Source organism: Fundulus heteroclitus, unplaced genomic scaffold (genome assembly GCF_011125445.2).
Source record: "Fundulus heteroclitus isolate FHET01 unplaced genomic scaffold, MU-UCD_Fhet_4.1 scaffold_50, whole genome shotgun sequence".
Taxonomy (NCBI): Eukaryota; Metazoa; Chordata; class Actinopteri; order Cyprinodontiformes; family Fundulidae; genus Fundulus; species Fundulus heteroclitus.
This window is the reverse complement of record NW_023396923.1, coordinates 1672532-1689384: the sequence shown is the minus strand read 5'-3', so window position 1 is coordinate 1689384 and position 16853 is coordinate 1672532. Positions and strand designations below refer to the sequence as shown.

General features: G+C 42.8%; 1 protein-coding gene across 2 annotated transcripts; it reads left to right on the top strand.

The window, feature by feature from the left end:
- Positions 1 to 1022: 1022 nt before the first annotated feature.
- On the top strand, positions 1023 to 15477 carry LOC105916970 (HMG box-containing protein 1). 2 transcript variants are annotated; one of them, XM_012851633.3, is made up of 13 exons: positions 1023 to 1122; positions 1935 to 2032; positions 7062 to 7169; positions 7270 to 7462; positions 8149 to 8272; positions 8350 to 8461; positions 9535 to 9644; positions 10355 to 10511; positions 10604 to 10748; positions 12244 to 12362; positions 12543 to 12717; positions 13761 to 13902; positions 13983 to 15477. In XM_012851633.3, the coding sequence occupies exons 2-13, from the start codon at positions 1942 to 1944 to the stop codon at positions 14004 to 14006; spliced, it is 1500 nt and encodes a 499-aa protein (XP_012707087.1). In that variant the 5' UTR covers positions 1023 to 1122; positions 1935 to 1941; the 3' UTR covers positions 14007 to 15477. The 2 variants fall into 2 exon arrangements, with proteins under 2 accessions (XP_012707087.1, XP_021165764.1); XM_021310089.2 differs by having other exon boundaries at positions 1113 to 1192.
- Positions 15478 to 16853: the final 1376 nt, after the last annotated feature.

The following is a 16853-nucleotide window of genomic DNA, read 5'->3' as shown; positions in this document are numbered from 1 at the left end:
ACACACTTTTGTTTCGACTTTTGATGTCAATTGCAGTTTTTAATTTTTGACAAAGAATGACTTCCTTGTGTTTACATTTTCATTTCAATATTGAAAGCTAAGAAGGGTTTGATTTCAGAGAAGCTTTTTATTTTGAAATGCAGTCTGTAATAGTTTAAGCTGGCATTTAGAAAAAACCTTATGTTATATAAATAAACCAAAGTTATCAAGATACTGTCTTGTAATTGTGTAAACACATTGTACCTACATTATGGGGTAACTGTAAGGATATAGTGCTACAATATGGTGATACTTATACAAATTAAAATAGCAAAAATAGTATTTTAGTTTCAGTAATTCTTGAATGTGTAAAATATGGACTAGCAGTATATAACTAGTACATTGACACGATATTGAAGTGTATAATTGTGGTATACTTTAAATATACTTTAATAAACTAAAATGTGAACCACAAGTATACTTTGTAAACTTCTAGTATATAGATTAGCGTACTTGCTTAATAATTTAATGTATAATTTAGTAAACTTCAAATGAACAGTATATCTTGGAACAGTATACTTTCAGAATACTTTTGTAAACTTAAAAAAGTCCCAATTTAGTTCGAAGAAGTATTACAATAGTAATACTTCAAGTGCACTAAAAGTACATAGCTTGAGTATACTTTTTAAACCTATACTTACACTTAAGTATTCTTAATATAATTTACTTCAAGTATGCTACTTTTTGCTAAGGGCTTTGGGGAGAAACACACAACGTAAATAATGTGGTCATTGCCATTTCAGAGGTACCACGCTATGACCACAGGAGTGCAATAATAACTAACCTCTGGCTGGCGAAATTGGGGTTTTGTGCTCGCTGGTCTCTTCTACTAATAATTCTCAGATGTGTAATGTCAGTAAAGCCCCAAAGTACCAAATAACGGATAGACATTGTCAATGTATTTGGTAATTGTTACCTAAACCCTGTTTCATCAATCTAACCCACCCATCGGAAACCAGCTGACACTTAGCTGACCAATGAGAAGCAGCACTACCTGTGATCGACGCCCTATCTGACCAATAGGATAACTAGGACATTATGTTTACAACAACCCCCTCTTTTCCCTACAAGTCGACTGTTTTGGTGAGTTGAGAAAAGTTCATTGAAATCATTGACGTCGTTCGAAAAGCTAAATTCGGAAAGAATGAACAGGGTATTTATCTCTAAACTTGGTACAGGAGCAGAAAGGAGAAGCTGTCAGCGCCGTTTAGTTTTTGTTTTTTTGTTGTAAAGGCTGTTCCGCAGCTCGCTCCCGTACAGCTTTATTGTTGACGATAGTTGTTTTGTTGTGCTTTTTACGCAATAGTTCGCCTCAGCCATTTAAATCAAGCTTGTGATCGTTTCACCTCCCGAAACTTATTCTTATTGTCTGTCACAATTCAGAATAGAACGCCTTGAGTTGTTTCTGTTTTGTTTTGTTCTTTTTCTTGTTTGGTTTTTTTTAGTCGACGGGACAATGTTTCCCTGTACTTGGTTTACTCCGAAGTTGTACCAAACGTGAAGATTTCGACATTTGTGGCGTTTATTGACAGCAGGCAGTGTCGAACCATTATCCCCGTTCGTTCTATTGTTTTCCACATCGCAATTAAACTGTATAAACGCCGTGCTTCTCTGTGTTGAATGAATGGACTTTAAGTGCGCATGCGTTGACCTGAACGTTTATAAACAAGCCACCGTCACAGAACAAGATAATGACGCAATTGGTAAAAGTAAAGACAAAATAGATTGTATTTATGACAATGAGTAACCAGTTTTATTTTATTTTCTAGGCGTAGCTCTTGATGTGGTGTTATAACTTGTTATAAAGATTTTCACTTAGTCTAATCTCATGTGTGTTACAACAAATACATGTCCAACCAGTTATCAGCACCATAAACATCCACTCTGTGTTTCAGCCCCATCATGGTTTGGGAGGTGAAAAATCTACCTCTGCCATCAAGCAATTCCAAAGACTACAACATCCAGCAGGCCCGCCATCAGCCCGAATACACGGGTAACAAATTACATCGCAGGCGGTTGCATTTTAAATCAGTGTCATGAACACAGTGAGTTAAGTTCATGTCGAAATCTTTGGGACCTTTCTTTGAAGGGGACTTACTTTTATTTTTTTTAACTCGTATTTTTACTGTACCCTGCCTCTCGCCCGGTAAAAGATGGAGATAGGCACCAGCAACCCTGCGACCCCATGAGGGATTAAGTGGGTCAGAAAATGGATGGATGGATATTTTTATTGTTGTTAAAACAGATGTACAATGCCAATTAGATTGTAATGTTTTACAGTCCTTTGATGACAGTGTACAATGTAACAAGAACTTTAAGGCATTTCAACATTTTTATATTTTTATAAAATCCATCCAACCCCAACAATCCCTGTGGCGGCAAAGAAAAAGTGAATAAATAAATAAAAATTAATAATTATAATAAAGGGGGGGGGTGAAATTATTAACCCAAAATGAAAGTACTTTACGTTGAGACTTGTTTACCAATGAGAGAGGAGAGTTGCAAGTTTGTCAAAGTAACCCAGTAAAGGGTCCCATACTTTGTAGAATGTTTTTGTTGATCCTTTAAGAAAGTATTTAACTTTTTCAATTTTTAGGAACATCATCATATCAGAAAGCCACATTGATGCTTTAGGTTATAATTGGGATTTCCATTCTAAAAGTATTCTCCTTTGAGCTATCAGAGTTGCAAAAGCAATAACATTTTTATTGATAGCTATCGCAGCTTCAACCCCAAATATAGCCATTAAAGGATTAGGTTGTAGATCTAGGCCAAAAACAACATTAAAAATCTCAAATATTGATTTCCAAAACTCTCCCAGCTTAGAGCGCGACCAGAACATATGAGCTAAGTCTGGGTTGGTGTCTCTACAGCAAACACATGTCCCATGTATTTCAGGGTATATTTTAGCAAGTCTGACCTTACTATGGTGAGTACGGTGGAGAATTTTAAATTGAATCAGATTGAGACGTACACAAGAAGTTCCATTCACACGGTTAAGAGCTCTAACCCACGTCTCATCTGAAATGACTGTTCCTAATTCTTCTTCCCATTTTGTCTTGATATTGTCTGTTGATACTCTAGTAAATTACATAAATGAGTTATATAAATTAGAGATTTGGCCCTTTCACTGTTGTTATCATCGCAGCGGTTTACGTCCCTCCCAGCGCCAATACTAAAGATGCTATGGGTGTACTCTATCGGACTATCTCTGAGCTGCAATCTGCACACACAGAGGGTGTTTTCATCATTGCTGGGGATTTTAACCAGGCAAATATGAAAACTGTTCTCCCTCATTTTTACCAACACGTGGATTTTGCAACTCGGGGAGAGAACACTCTAGACTTAGTCTACACAAACATTAAAGGAGCATTCAGAGCAGTCCCCCGCCCCCACCTGGGCTCTTCAGATCACCTTTCCGTGATGCTATTCCCAGCATACAGGCCCCTGCTGATCAGAGCAAAACCAACAGCGAGGCAGGTGAGGGTGTGGACTGAGGGAGCAATGGAGGCGCTCCAGGACTGTTTTGAGTGCTCTGACTGGAACATGTTCAAAGCTGCTGCAACTTATGAGGACAAGATCAACATTGATGAGTACGCCATGACTGTGTCAGCCTACATCAACAAATGCATTGAGGACGTCAGCACCACCAAGACCATCATCACCCGAGCCAACCAACGACCCTGGATTACTGCGGAGGTCCGCCAAGCGCTAAAAGCACGGAACTCAGCCTTCAAGTCTGGAGACAAGGAGGCACTGAGGACAGCGAGAGCCAACCTGAACCGTGCCATCAGGCTAGCAAAGCGGAACCACAGTCAGAAAATCCAGGAGCTTTTCCATGACGCCAGCAACACCAGGAGCATGTGGAAAGGCATCCGGGCGATCACTGAATACAACACGCCCTCCCCCCCGGTGGGTGAAGTTGATGCTGACTTCCTCAATGGACTAAATAACTTCTTTGGGAGGTTTGAGGCACTAAACAGCACTCCAGCAGTGAAAGCTGTTCCCCATCAGGAAGAGGAGGTCCTCTGCCTTGACACCGCCGACGTGTGGAAGACTCTAAGAAGAGTCAACCCGCGGAAGGCCCCAGGCCCCGACAACATACCTGGGCGGGTGCTCAAGGAGTGTGCAGGTCAGCTGGCTGGTGTCCTCACAGACATTTTTAACACCTCGCTGGACCAAGCCACAGTGCCAGCATGCTTCAAGTCTGCCTCCATCATTCCGGTGCCAAAGAAACCTCAAGTCACCTGTTTCAACGACTACCGGCCTGTTGCACTGACTCCCATCATGATGAAGTGCTTTGAAAGGCTGGTAAAGGAACACATCGTCTCCAGTCTCCCATCAACACTCGACCTGTTCCAGTTTGCCTACCGACGGAACCGCTCCACTGAGGACGCCATCTCCTCTGCTCTTCACCTGAGCCTGGCACACCTGGAGGAGAGGAACACGCACGTGCGGATGCTGTTCCTGGACTTCAGTTCAGCGTTCAACACCATCATCCCACAACATCTGGTGGGAAAACTGGAGCATCTGGGCTTCAACACACCCCTACGAAACTGGCTGCTAGACTTCCTCACCAACAGACCTCAGTCAGTCCGGGTCGGACAGAACACCTCTGATGTCGTCACCCTCAGCACGGGCTCCCCTCAGGGCTGCGTCCTGAGCCCCCTGCTGTTCACCCTGATGACACACGACTGCGTCCCCAGGTTCACCACCAATCACATCGTGAAGTTTGCAGACGACACAACGGTGGTGGGCCTGATCAGAGACGACAACGACCAGGACTACAGAGGGGAGGTGGAGCAGCTGGTGGGCTGGTGCAGAGACAACAGCCTGATCCTGAACGTGGAGAAGACGAAGGAGATCATCGTCGACTTCAGGAAAAACCGGCCTCACCATGCTGCACTGCTCATCAACAACTCAGCGGTGGAGGTGGTCAGCAGCACCAAGTTCCTGGGGGTGCACATCACGGACAACCTCACCTGGACTGTGAACACCACGTCACTGGTGAAGAGGGCACAGAAGCGACTGTACTTTCTGCGGAGGATGAGGAGAGCCTGCCTGCCCCCGCCCATCCTCACGACCTTCTACAGAAGCACCATAGAGAGTATTCTGACCAGCTGTCTCTCTGTGTGGTGTGGAGGCTGCAGTGCCTCCGACTGGAAGAACGTGAGGAGAGTGGTGAGGACAGCAGAAGGGATCATCGGGGCTCCTCTTCCCTCCATTAAAGACATTTCATCGCAGCGCTGTGTGTCTCGAGCCCGTAACATCATCAGGGACCCCTCACACCCCCACCATAGACTATTCTCCCTGCTGCCCTCTGGAAAGAGGTTCCGCAGCATCCGCTGCAGGTCTACTAGGTTCTGCAAAAGCTTTTTCCCTGCTGCCATCAGACTGTTGAACTGCTGAAGTATAAAAGTGTACCACACTAGATTCGTTGATTTGCACATTTGCACATTTGCACATTGTATCGTATCCTGCAAAATTGATGCTGCACCTTAACCGGAAACGTACTGCAAAACTGTGTACAATGCAACTGTCTACTTTTAAATCACTGCTGCACCCTACTGCATATTTGTCTACATTTGGTTTACATTGTTTACATTTCAACTGCCTACTGTTCACTGCTGCACTTTATCCGGAAGTAAATTGAAATTTATCCTGTAAGTGACTGCGATTGATCACTGCACTTTATCCTGTACTGTAATCCACTGCAAGGTATCCTGTAGAGTTACTGCAATATTTCTGAGCTGTGTGAAAACGAAATTTCGTTCTGTATGCACTCTGTGTATACAAAATGACAATAAAGAAAGTCTAAGTCTAAGTCTAAGTCTTTAAAGTTATGGGGAGCTTTAGTATTACACCGAAGTTTGAATCCTCAGGTAATTGAGGAAACAATGGGTTATACGTTTGAATAAAGTGGCGGATCTGAAGATATCGGAAAAAAATGGATTTAGGAATAGAGTGTTTGTTGGCCAAATCTGTGAAAGTAAGAAAAATATTATGTATGAAAAAATCCTTGCATGTGGTAAGACCCCTAGTGTCCCATTGTGTAAATGTGACATCAAGATCGGCAGCTGGAGAAGGGGACTTATTTTTGAGCAGTTTTTGGAAACTAGCACTTTAAATGACAGAAACATCAAATAAGCATGAATACATTTCATGTGTGACAAAATCCAAAGTAATACCGCAAACTAGTTAACAGATATGATGTTAGAGACGTTAAGATATAAAAAATTGCAGGTGTACACCACAAAGATAAACTTACTTTTTTTAAAGACCATTTAAAAAATACTATACGGATAAATCGATGATAGAATTAATGAATTTCAAATTGAAATTACATTTTTAATCAATCCTTGGGTCTTCAGCTTTTCCTTAATAAATGAATGACACCTCACCCACAGATTTAGTTTTACCTTTTGGTACCACCTAAACACCTTTTTCAGAAGACCTGAGGCATCTGGGGGGCTCGTAAAGGGAAAGGAAACCACATAATAAACATTGGCCTAATGTTAAAGCAGAGTCTGCTTTAAATGGAGAGTGAAACCAATGCTATTCAGGTGATTAAAACACATTATTGGTAACATTTTAATGTTACCAATAATTGTACAAACAATCAGATTGTTATTAAATCTAACACCTAAATGTTTTTTACTTGATCTGACGGTAAATCCTCCCCACAATATGATCCTGCCACCGCTACATTTGGAATTGGGGTTGAACAGCGCTCTGTGAGAAGCTGGGGGTTTCGTTTATGAAACTAACCCTGCTTTGAACATTCTCCCTGAGCTGTCTGTCGGGTTCATTGGTCTTCATGATGCTGTTTGTTCACTAATGTTCTCTAACAGACCTCTGAGGCCAGAAATGGAACAGCTCACATAAAATCCCAATAGAATATGTTAAGGGTTGCGGGTGTTAAGAGGACAGAAAGAGAAGAGGGTCTCGGGGTTGGAATACTTTTGTAAAACCCTTTGTACCCAAGTCATTAATCCTCTGCTTGCTGTCACTCCTCCCTTCAGGAACAATGAGCGCTGATGAAGACCAGGTTCACAATCCACCACGCTGTGACGAGCACTTCCTCTCCTCCTGCCCCAGCCTCCCCACCAGCGACAGTTTCATGGAATACGGTATCTCATACACGAGCAGCAGCATAGATGCTTTTTCTTGAGTAGTTCAAATCTCTGAGCCAACGTTCTAAGCCGGCTGGCGTTTGATCTGCTCTCCCAGACGACCTGCCAGATCTACAGGAGGTCCAGGAGGAATTAACACCAGCGACTGTTTACCAGGTGGAGCTCGGCGTGTCGCACCAGGAGCGGCGTGCCGACCCGCATCCTCCTCCTGAGACGCTCTTGCTCACACAGCTGGCACACATCGCCACTGGACCTCAGAGCCCACTTCTACAGGATCTTCCTCACAGCCGGTCGGTGCACATCTACAGAACACAAATAAGAACTTAGGTTGTCTTTGTAGGATCTTGGTGAAGGTTACCTGAGTCATTCAGGACATGTTGGGTTCACCATTACCAAAGCAAAGGAGTTCTGTAGCTGGCCAACGCTGGTTTCTCTTTATATCTGGTTGCGAGTTGAAGCAAAGGCCAGGGATAGCATGGCTCCCAGGCAGCTAGAGTCACTAATTCATCAGGCATTCCACCACTATCCCTACAGCCGGTTGGACTGTGCACCACTATCACCATGTGTGGCAAGCTTGGTAACATCCTCTGGTCTGACCACCGGTACTCATTCATTCATTCATTTCTTTATTTAAAAGGGGACAGTGTACATTAATAAAACATTAAAACAATGTTAGCTAAGGAGTGCTAATTTTCATCGGTAGTCCCCCAGCCAGGTGTAAAAAAGGCAACCTTAAAAATAATCACAATTATAAAATCACAAGATAAAATCTTGTGATACTACATCCAACTGATCTGAGGCTATAGCAGAACCTTTGATTTTTAATTCTTGTTGCTGTGTGAAGGATTGTTGAGGGGTGTCAGATATAGAACCTTTGGAGGATATCGTTCAAAACAGGATTGTTGCACCTTGTTGTGATTTAATATGTGAATCTGAGCTTCTTTGTTCTGAGATCTGGTGATTGTCCACTTTTCAGCTCCTCCGCAGTCTGCATCCCGAGCGCCAGTAGTGATCTACACACCTACGCCCGTCCTCCGCCTGCTCTCCTTAGCAGCACGTCGCCGTCTAGAGTTCCCCGCAGGGAGCGACATCGCAGCAGGGTAAAGTTCCACTCGTCTTTCACGATCAGCGCTGGGATCAGTGCTAACCGTGGCTGACGGCGGTCTTGGATTTGCAGACGAGCAGCGAGTGTGGCTCTGTGCTGTCGACCAGGTCCTCGCTGTCTGATGATGAAGACATGGGCTGGAGTTTCTCCTGTCCAGCCACTGCCTGGCACTGCTTTCTAAAAGGTAGAGGGCTGCGCAGACGGGGCTTGTGCAGGAATGGCTGGCGTGGGGGTTGACCTTGGTGGATCTCTTTACTTTATGATTCAAAACGGATGTAAAGTCTAAAAAACAGAACTTGGCCATCAGAGAAATTTGTATTCTTAAATCCAGGTCAGGATCGGAAGGCAAAAAATAAGTATAGAAAACTCTTTACAATAGCCTGCTGTAAAATTATAGTCCTTCCTTCCCTCTTTCCTTTCTTCTCTGTAGCCTTCTGTTAATTTATTGTTCTTTCTCTTCTGGTCTTTCCCTAATTTCTGTCCTCTTCCATAATTATGTCCTAATACTATGCTTTCTGTCCTCCCTTCTTCCTTGTGACCTCCCTATACCTCCTTCTGTCCATCCTTCCTTGTGCGATTCTTCAATTCTCCCCATCTTCAATCAATTTTGTGTCTTTACTTTGCTCTTTCCTTTCTTGTATCCTACCTCTTTTATTTATTCTGTCTTTCATTTTTCCTCCCCTGTGTCTCTTCTTTCTTCCTTATTTCCTGTTTTCCTTGTGCCCTTGTATCTGTCATTCTCTTCCTTCCTCAAGTCTTATTACCCTGCCTTCTGTCCATCTTTCTTTCCTTGTATTTATTTTTCTTTCCCTTCTTGCCTTTCCTTTCTTTCCTTCAGTGTGTGTTTTTTCCCTCCCAACCTTGTGTCTCAGCTCTCTTTTGTTCCACATGTTCTTACTTTCTATTCTCCCTGCCTTACCTTACAGTTTCTGTTTTTTTCCCAGCTTTTATATCAAAAGGGTACCCATGAATATATCATAAACTCATTACGAACTTTCGGATTTTATTATTTAAAATGAACACAAAAGACTGTGAACCGAGCGAAGTTGAGTCTGGAAAGGTTTGGAATGTTTGCATGAGAAAGTATGGGAGTTCTACACTAGCTGTCCCCTTTCCTTCCTGTGTTTGTCATAATGAGTTGGATGTTCCTGTATGGGCAGGATTGCAGTAAAAGAAGCACGCACACAAACAAACTCGCTTGCTGATGACAACTGTCCCCCTCAACTGCACACAAATCTTGCTCCTCTCCATTGTCAGGAACCTGCCTGCATTTTCACAGCGGGTCACATGTGGAGTGGCAGTATGCTGAGGAGTTGGGGTCCGGTGAAGAAGACTGTGCCGAAGAGGAGCGATCAAGATTTCTGAAGGTATAGAGCACATGTTTCCCATTCTAGAGCTCTATAGATTGGGAAAAATTCCTGCTTGATGCTGATTTGTAAAAAAGATCGAACATTTTCTTATTCAATTCAATTCAATTTTATTTATATAGCGCCAAATCATGAAACATGTCATCTCAAGGCACTTTACAAAATCAAGTTCAATCATATTATACAGATTGGGTCAGATTATACAGATTGGTCAAAAATGTCCTATATAAGGAAACCAGTTGATTGCATCAAAGTCCCGACAAGCAGCATTCACTCCTGGGGAACCGTATTTGTGAAACTGATATCAAAGTATCATTTTACAAGATGCTCTACATTCTTCATTTTAACGCAGGGGGAAGGCTAATTTTTTTTGTCTGAGTTCTTCCAAAGACATTACTTTATTCTCGTAACTTTACGACTTTACTCTCACCCCCCCCCCCCCCCCCAAATAAAATAAAAATAAATCCCAAATGCTAAATCGGGTCCGTCAGTCTCTGGCTCTGTTATTTTGGGGGTCGCTGACTGACAAACAGGGAAGCTCTGCTCTACAGCTGTAACATTCTCATACATCCCTGAGCCTTGATCTGCTTCACCGAGGAATATGACCAGGTTTTTCAGCCAGTAGATTGAATCAGATCCAGAAAGAATATTCAGAACTTTAGAGATCAGCCAAAGTGGCAGCGACCCTGTACAATCTTGTCCTTTTACAGAGTTATGGCTCTGAAGGCCTGCAGCTGGTGGAGCATGAAGAGACAGTGTCCTCTGGTCAGGCTGTGTTGCAGCTAACCTTTGACCCCGGGGTATTCGGGCACACGCCGATCACAGCGCGGTGCCAACTGGATCACCCTTTCTACGTAAAAAACAAAGGTAGGAGTGTGGCTGACGAACAGAACCAGCGCTGTTCACCTCAGACTAAGACTTTTACAGGATCAATATTCACACTCTCTCACTTCTCTCAGGATGGTCCTCGTTTTACCCAAGCTTGACCGTGGTCCATTATGGAATACCATGCTATGAAATGGAGGTAGGCGATACGTGCCTGCCTCCTGGACACAGGGACACCAAGCACACAGATGATTCACTGGTGTTTGACACATTTAAAAGGTAAAGCAGGTTTCTATGATGTTGCAAGGCAACCAAACATCAATTCTAGTTTTAATTAAAGATTACTTATTTCTAGGATTGTGTGATTTTTGGACTATATTCCTCTTGTTTTATGCTCTCTCTGCAAACCTTTGTGGACCAATGTAGTGTTTGTGTCCCTGACCTATGTGAGCTACCTTTGGCTTCCTGGACCGTGTAGACAAGCCTGCGCATCTCCTCAGATTAGAAAAAATTAATTGATTCCTCACCAGAGCCTAGAGAGTTTTTGCATGCTTGACCTGTTGCTTGCTTGATCTGCTTTGTGTTTCGAGCCACCTTCTGACTGGGTGTATAAATGTTGCTGGAAGCAAGCACAAAAATCTGAGTTCCTCGTGAACGTCCACATAATTTGTCTTAACAGAACCCGGTGAGTGGATCCAAACGACAACAAAGTTTACATCACACAGGTTTCAAAATAATCAGGAGAGTAAGTCAGGACTAACTAAGACTCCTCATTTTTTTGTTTTGATTTCACAAATAGAAAAAAAGTAACCCTTGTTCATTGTATGTTTGTTTTGTCAGGTTTTTTTGCCTTTGTTATGTGTAATGTGAACTGTAATGTGAACCGGAGTAGCCAAAGAGAAATTTCGCCACAGCAACACATGGTGACAAATAAAATGTTCTTGATTCTAGAAGAGTTCCCAAACTCTGTTTCAAAGGCAGCCAGCTTCAGGGTCGACCCACCGTTTCTCTCCCTCGAAGCTGGCTGAGGGGCGGTTTTCCCAAAACTCCCGGCTGCAGCTTTAAGCAGAAGTGGCTATCATCAGCAGGGGAGAATGTTAGGGGAAAGGTGCTCCACGTAGGAATTGGAAACACTGTCTCTTTTTCTCCAGGGTGGCTGGAATAAAGCAGACAGAAGTGACACACACAAACAGGTTTTCTCCTTTCAGTCTTGGGAGCCGGCCACCATTTGGTTCTCCCAGATGCCATGTTCTCCTTTTTCTTTTCCTCCTCTGCCATGTCTCTAGCTTGTCTGCTAGCAAATCCTTGGTCTGCTAGAGGCCTATAGCATGTCAGGAGCAGGAGCAAAGCAGCAGCCAACACCCGCCTGCCAGGACAGCGTAGTAGTGGGTTGGACTTCTAAAGCCAGCTCATCCAACCTTATCATAAATGGGAGACAGGTCTAACACAAGATGAAAGGGAACATCGTCTAACGCCTTTGAACATTAAACAGTTTTAAATTCAAGTATGAAAAAATGTCACAGCAGAGAAATATTGTGGCATGAGGATGATCTCTTCTTTATTCTGTTACAAAAAAAAAAAAAAAATGCTGCTGGCGACACTGTCCATGAGCTGAAAGGGAAATAATGTTATTCCCTGGGGATCTCATTATACCACATTTATAGTTGCATCCTGATACACTGAAACCCTTAAGCCCTCCCCCCTACAAAAAAAACAAACAAACATCAAAATGAATTTGCTTGAAAGGCATTTTGTCTGTGTGACTTTTTTGCAGTTATGACTTCACTCCTCTGGACTCCTCGGCTGTTTACCTGTTAAGCAGCATGGCCAGACGCCGACGTGCCTCACAGTCCAGTGGGGGGGCCGTTTCTCCCGACAGAGACGAATTACCAGGTGTTGTGCCTCTAATACTTAAAGTTCCATTCACTCATTGTCTAGATAAAGGAAATTCTGATTCAGATATATAGATTAGTCACAGAAACCATTAAACCTATAGGTTAGATATTCTGAATATTCCCATGATTTTCGTCACATAATGTACCATGAATCTGTCTACTGCACGACCCACTCCAGAAAGCCACAGTCTCAGCCCTTGCCACTCCAGATATCAAAAGCCAACTAAAGCTAAAGCACAAGGTAGCAGCAGTGCCCCGCCCTCTAAGTGCAAGCGGCCAATGAACGCCTTCATGCTGTTCGCCAAGAAGTTCAGGGTAGAGTACACGCAGATGTTTCCAGGCAAGGATAACAGGTGGGTGGAGCTATGATCTACATGTAGATCCATGTCTTATAAACTGCTGTAGATTTGATTTCCCATTTGTCACATTATAACCATAATCTCCAAAGTGCTTTATTTTCATAACCAACACAAAGTAGTGCGTTATTGCGAATTGGAAATACTTTGTAGAAAGATTGCTAACTGAATTCACAGCTTCAGCTCTTTTTGGCATAGGCCTCTCTTAGGTGTGCAGATATTTTGCCCATTTTTTATTTTAACATGGCTCACACAGACAGATTGGTGGGAAAAATTTGTTAAATGCAACCCCAGGCCACCCCAAGTCATGAGTGGCCTAGTCAAAGTTTGTCTGTCTGGTTGTGTCTCTTCTCTGTCTTCTGTAACCCCCAGTCGGTCGAGGCAGATGACCGTTCATACTGAGCCCGGTTCTGCTGGAGGTTTTCCTTCCCGTTGAAGGGTGGTTTTTCTTTCCACTGTCGCACCATGCTTGCTCAGTATGAGGGATTGCTGCAAAGCCATGTACAATGCAGACAACTCTCCCTGTGGCTCTACGCTTCCCCGGGAGTGAATGCTGCTTGTCGGGACTTTGAAGCAATCAACTGGTTCCCTTATATAGGACATTTTTGACCAATCTGTATAATATGATTGATTTTGACTTTGTAAAGTGCCTCGAGATGACATGTTTCATGAATTGGCGCTATATAAATAAAATTGAATTGAATTGAATTGAGTGTGCTTTCATCAGAGCCCTTCCATTGTAGCTCTGGATGTATGTTTAGGGTCACTTTCCTGGCTGAAGAACAGCATTATGCTTCCACCTTTAAGATCCTAACCTCAGCATGGTGTTTTCTGGGCTTCGCTGGATTTTATTCAGGGTTATCAGTGTAAAGGAGGCTTATTGTACAGACTGGCTACACTTTTTAGATTCCCAGTTATCCACTACTTTGTGCTGGTCCTGCTAATAAAACATATCAGTGGCAACATGTGAAGATTACAGGTCTAGGAATACTTTGAAAAGGCGCTGCGAGTGGTCAAGCGTGTGTGCGTCTGTACTACAGAGCGATCAGCGTCCTCCTTGGCGAGCAGTGGAAGAGAATGCAAAGCGAGGAGCGCCGCGTGTTCACCTTGCAGGCCAAAGCGCTGGCCGATGAGCAGAAAAGGCTTAACCCCGATTGCTGGAAGCGCAAGAGAACCAACTCGGTGAGGTCCCACACACACTCACAGCTCCACCTGAGGTTTGGGTCACTTGTGTCTGACACACATCTTGTCTCTTCCTGCAGGGCTGCCAAGGATTTCAAAGCTGAACTGACAGAGCATGTAGTAGTACACACACGCATATTCAGAAGTCAAACAAAAAGCCTTGTGCTGGGATTCAGTCCAACTTTCTGCTCAGAGGTCTCGTGTTTCTGAGATTATCCCAGATCTCTGAGGAGAACAACAAAGTTAACAGCCACACCTGCTCTCACCTATAATGTGCTCAGTGAACAAAATGTTTAGGGAAATACCTCTTATTCCTGCAGGTGAGTGTGGTGTCTCCCTATCAAAGACAAGCTTTTCCCAACCAGAACCGCGCTGCGGCTGAGCAGGTTTGAACTTTGAGAGGCGTTCATCAATTTACAAAAATGTGATCATAGAAAAACAGAGAGATGCTCTGGTTCTACTCAGAGTGTCTCTTGATGCTTGAAGCAGGTAGAGGTTGTGAGGATGTAGCATTTTAGCCAAAGCAGTGTAGCCAACTTCTCTAAAATCCATGTTATGAAATAAGACACATGCAATTTATTTTCTTGCCTATTATTGTTTGTATTTAAACTAAGTGTTGTTGCACAAGATTATATAATATGTATTTAGTGATAGCTTTTTTTTAATCTTGTTTAATTCAACTTTAGTGCATAATATTCCTCCACTAAACAAATGTACTCCAAGTGTACAAATAGGGGCTTGGGAGCTTCTTCCCCTTAATGTAACATTAATCCATTACCACTTAAAGGGATAATTTGGGAAAGAAGGTTCTGTTGGAGGGATATAGACTTTTAATATCTGACCTACAATGCATAACGCTCCTCATTTGTCATAGATCGAGCTTGGCTGGTCCCAGAGGCTCACACTAATGGCTAGTCCAGGATGGCCCAAAACCAAGGCAGATCCCTACTGTCCAAAAATAGCTCCAACCTCAAAAAGGCCTTAATGCATTTCTGCATTGGGCGACTATTCACACAGACAATTAAATGGGATGCGGTGCCCCACCTGTGATCTTCCTGTGTGAGACACCTGCGGTGATTGGTACATGTGGAGGAAGGATTCTGGGTCACAGCAAGTGTGTGATATAAATGTAAAGCCGGGTAAATAGCAAAAATATTACAGCAGTGTAAGTGAGCAATGTTTTATTACAGTGGTATTTTTTAAATATCATTTTAACATAGCTTTAGCCATAAAGTGTGATTTTGGTCATCGTTGGTCATTTTAGTTGTACTGTATTAGTCGACTAAATAATTGTAAACATGGTGAACTAAATGCATTTTTAAAGAAAATCACTTCTTTACAATAACTGAAGTATCTACACTAGATAGAATGGAAGCCGTTACAGTTTCCCCTCTCTTTCCAAGGTCTTTAACCCTGTGATGAAAATGTCAATATTTTTCATCATAGACATTTTTCTCAAGTTTTCTTTGGTCCCTTTTTGTTGGTGGAGTCGGATTATTTGTTGTTGTTTTTCTGTATATTGGCTGCACAGTGGCGCAGTGGGTAGCGCTGGTGCAAGAAGTTTCTGGGTTCAAATCCAACCCTGGGTCTGTCTGCATGGAGTTTGCATGTTCTCCCTGTGTATGCTTGGTTCTCTCCGGGTACTCAGGCTTCCTCCCACAGTCCAAAAACATGACTGTTAGGTTAACTGGTCTCTCTAAATTGTCCTTAGGTGTGAGTGTGTGTGAGAATGGTTGTTTGTCCTGTCTGTCTCTGTGTTGCCCTGCGACAGACTGGCGACCTGTCCAGGGTGTACCCCGCCTCTCGCCCAGTGAACGCTGGAGATAGGCACCAGCAACCCCCGCGACCCCATGAGGGATTAAGTGGGTCAGAAAATAGATGGATGGATGTTTTTCTGTATCACACGTTTCACACAGGAAAGGGACTGGTAGTGCACTCTTCCATCCTCTATTTTGCATTTTTAGCACCTTTTTACCGACATGTTAAAAAAGTAGAACTACACGTTGTCGTTGCTCCCTACCTCAGACTATCCTTTAGCTTCAGCCTCTGGGACCAAGTACGTTGGATTTCTACTGAATGAAAACACCAAAAGAGTTATCTACTGCAAATAAGATAACTCTTCAAAGCCCTTCAACAGAACCTCACCTCAACACCCTGAGCCTTCTCTTTAAGGCATTCATACTAAAGGCAGCAGGTGGAGATTTTATGTAAATGCACAACAGTTCTGTCTAAACTGAGTGCGACTCGTCAAATCTTAGGAAGCATGCCTTTAAGAATCTGTTTAGTGTATTTCTATCCTCATCAAACATCTGCAGAGCCAGATATTTCCAGACTCTAAATATGCCTGTTAGCGCACCGGTGCAGAAGTTTAGCAAAACTGGCACTAAACTCTGTAGGGGACCTTAAAAACAGAATATTAACTTCTTGGCTTTTATTTGGATAGTGGAATAAGCTGAATTTCCTGAAACATTTGACTTGATGACTTTAGTTTAATGATAAATGATAACTTAATATTGTGATAAATTATGGATCTGACTTAAATTCTCTGTGGCAGATTTTACGTGTTGAGCTGTACTCAAAGCCCATTTGTGTAAAATTGAAGGCAGATAAGCATAGGCCCGGCATTATTAGGCTTTGTGTCTCTCAGCTTTGTTTCAGGGGTTTTTTACCTCCATAGATACAGACAATGTTGTCTTTTTAAATGTTCCAACCAATAATCACAGTGACACCACCCATTTACAGTAAGTTCTCTTTCATCTTTTTGTTCTACTCTGTTTAATTCATGTGAGGAATTACATTGTTGTGTATTTCTAGTCACTGAATGCTTAGAAGTTACAGTGAAATCTTTGTTGTTTTAGTTAAAAAAAAGCAACTATTGAATGTACATGCACCCTTTAAAGAATTACTTTTTCTTCCCCCAGTGAAACCAGAGGCTGATTGCCTCCCCCAAA